At 43.0% G+C, this 2500-nt stretch overlaps 1 protein-coding gene across 9 annotated transcripts in view; it reads left to right on the top strand.

The window, feature by feature from the left end:
- The window catches only part of LOC119583657 (longitudinals lacking protein-like), a 127703-nt gene that overhangs the window by 82935 nt on the left and 42268 nt on the right, over nt 1-2500 (top strand). For 2 of the 9 annotated variants that reach the window (XM_037932287.1, XM_037932308.1), the window contains exon 7: nt 1947-2500. This exon is cut by the window's right edge and continues 1120 nt beyond it. The exons of 5 other annotated variants lie outside the window; for them this stretch is intronic. In XM_037932287.1, the coding sequence (XP_037788215.1) occupies nt 1947-2500 (554 nt within the window). Of the gene's footprint in view, nt 1-1943 lie in introns of all 9 variants that reach the window. 2 more of the 9 variants (XM_037932278.1, XM_037932297.1) reach the window with 1 other exon arrangement.

Raw genomic sequence — 2500 nt, 5'->3', positions numbered from 1 at the left:
TTTATTTTTTTGTTCTCAGGTTAATTACTCCTCTTTCAATTTCATGGACCAGTGTACATATATATATATATTTTAATATTAAAGTTACAGTAAACAGCCATAGTAGATTTTAGAAGAAAAGAGAACTAACATTTTCTCTCAGAGCTGCCATTTTACATTTCAGGCAGTTAATTACATTATTGGTTTTTAAATAATAATAACTCTTAAAGTTAAAATTGAATAAATATTTTCTCAGTTGGTTCAATGAATAATAAATTTCATAATTTCCTGGTTACTTGAATATTAGAATTGGAAGCAAATTATTTACAAGACTGCAGATATCTAAAGTTATTTTTGCAGGTGCAATAGTACTCCTGTAGGTGGGTGTTAGCTGTGAGTATTGACTGCAACATGCATAGGCATTATTACTGTAACCAGGTGTACAGAAAGTGGTTTTAGGTCATTTCACTTAATGAGAATATATTTCCAGATTAGTGAAAAGTTAGGATGATGATGAATATAAGGATGAATATAACCAGCCTGAATGTGGTGCTGTTTTCTAAATTCAAATTTCAGTTGTATTGCCACTTCTAAGAATAGTGATGTAGTTTTGGTTTTGTCAAGAATGTTACTATTTGGTTAGGAGGACTTTTTCCAGCTATTGTGTTGTAAGTCCAGTATTAAGGCAAGGCAGATTTTTAAAGAAATGCAGGCAGGAATATCATTAGAAGTAGGAATGCCTTGGTTGTGTGCTTACATATAAAATTAAGAAAAAGGTATCTTGCTAGATTTATCTTTGGTTCATATGAGGCTCTTACTGTCACCATGATGTAGTGGTTTATTATTAATATTATCATTATGATTATATTTCATTTTATTATTATTAATAATATTATCATCATCATCATCATCACCCATCATCCTCATTACTATTACTTTTATCATCAATTTACACATCTTGAGAACTAGTCTCTGATTGGTATCTGTGTTAAATCCAGGGGTGTGCATAGTGCAGTTGTTCATGATATAGGGCAGCTTTGTGGAGAACATTGCTCAACATGGCATACATCCCAGCTGTGCTGGAGTGTGCCATTGATGTGTAATTCACTACTGAGCTGTGAGGCATATGCTAAGTGCAGGCACCCTTGTGACTTTTTTTTCTGAGATCTTTAACAGCTGTCAGCTTTATGGCTGAAATGTAATTCACATGAAAGTTTGCCAAAGAAAAAAGTAATTTTAGTTAATGGCTGTTAAACTGATAAGTGCTGTGGAGGGCAGTGCCTGTTGTTCTGCATGATGTGATATTTTTGTCTTTGATTAAGAAGAAAACATCAGTTTCCTTCATGTTGATTTATTTTTTTATATATATTTATTTAAACTGATGGTTTCCTATTAGTACCCCTTGTTTGTTTGATTCTAGTAGACTATGGATTACAGGTCTAATAGTGTGTTGTTGAGGGTTTGACCTGTGGTCCAGAGTCTCGTGCATGCTCCTCTCTGTACTGTAGTCCAGGGCCTAAGTTTAGTTGGTGAGTGTAGGGCAATAGGGACCGTTTTTGGCCATCTAGGGAGCCTATGGCCACGTGGCCAAATGACCGCCCACTGATTGTAGCCATCAGCGTGAAGAGGACTATTGGCTTAGCTTGGACCGTGGCTTTGCTGTGGCCCTTGTGCTGTGGCCCCCGCGGCCGCCCGCTGCTGCTTGTTTGGGTGGCCAGGTGTTGAGGGGCCCTGTAAGGCCCTTTGTGGCCAAGGGTGGCTTAGGATGGCCCAGGGTCACTGCTCAACCAGCCTCAAGTGTACTACTCTCACTCAGGAGCTGTCGGTGTTTGGCAACCACGCTGGGAACGTGATCATAATGCTCTTGTCATTTTGAAATGATTGATGATAAATAGACGGGCGGTGTTGGTGATGATGCCTGAGCCTGGACTGACTCATACTCACGTGGATCCTCTCCTCTGCAGCAGCGCCGGGCGGTGCTGTCTGTGAGGCTCTCAACCTGTCGCTGCGGCCGCCTCTACCCCAGGCCAACGGAACGCTGCATCCCCCGCTGCTCCACCACCACCACCACCATCAACCTCCACACCACCACCAACACCACCAACAGCTTCATCATCACCACCAGCAGCAGCAACCACCACCACCACCACAACAGCAGCCACCCCCAACTGCTGTTTCAGCTACGCCCATCAACCCTGCTGCCACAACTGATGCCTCTGAGACGTTTGAGGTGAAGTTTCACCCTGCAGTAGCAGTAGCGGCAGCTGCAGCTGCAGCCTCAGGACTGGTGTACCCTGAAGTTGCCCTAGACCTGGCGTCTGATAAAGTGGCAGGGCTAGTGACTTCTGGAGAGGCAGGGGAGGACCGCGGGATGCTAGAGGCATCACCAGAGTACAAGGCCAAGTTGTACCCATGTCCAGAGTGCCACAAAGTATTCCGCCACCCCATGTCTCTTCACCACCACCGCCATGTGCACAAGGGTACCTACACTTGTCACTCCTGTGGCAAGGTTTTTTCCCGA

The sequence above is a fragment of the Penaeus monodon genome, chromosome 2, assembly GCF_015228065.2.
Source record: "Penaeus monodon isolate SGIC_2016 chromosome 2, NSTDA_Pmon_1, whole genome shotgun sequence".
NCBI classification, from domain to species: Eukaryota; Metazoa; Arthropoda; class Malacostraca; order Decapoda; family Penaeidae; genus Penaeus; species Penaeus monodon.
The sequence above is the reverse complement of the archived record's forward strand: the minus strand, read 5'-3'. Positions and strand labels throughout refer to the sequence as shown.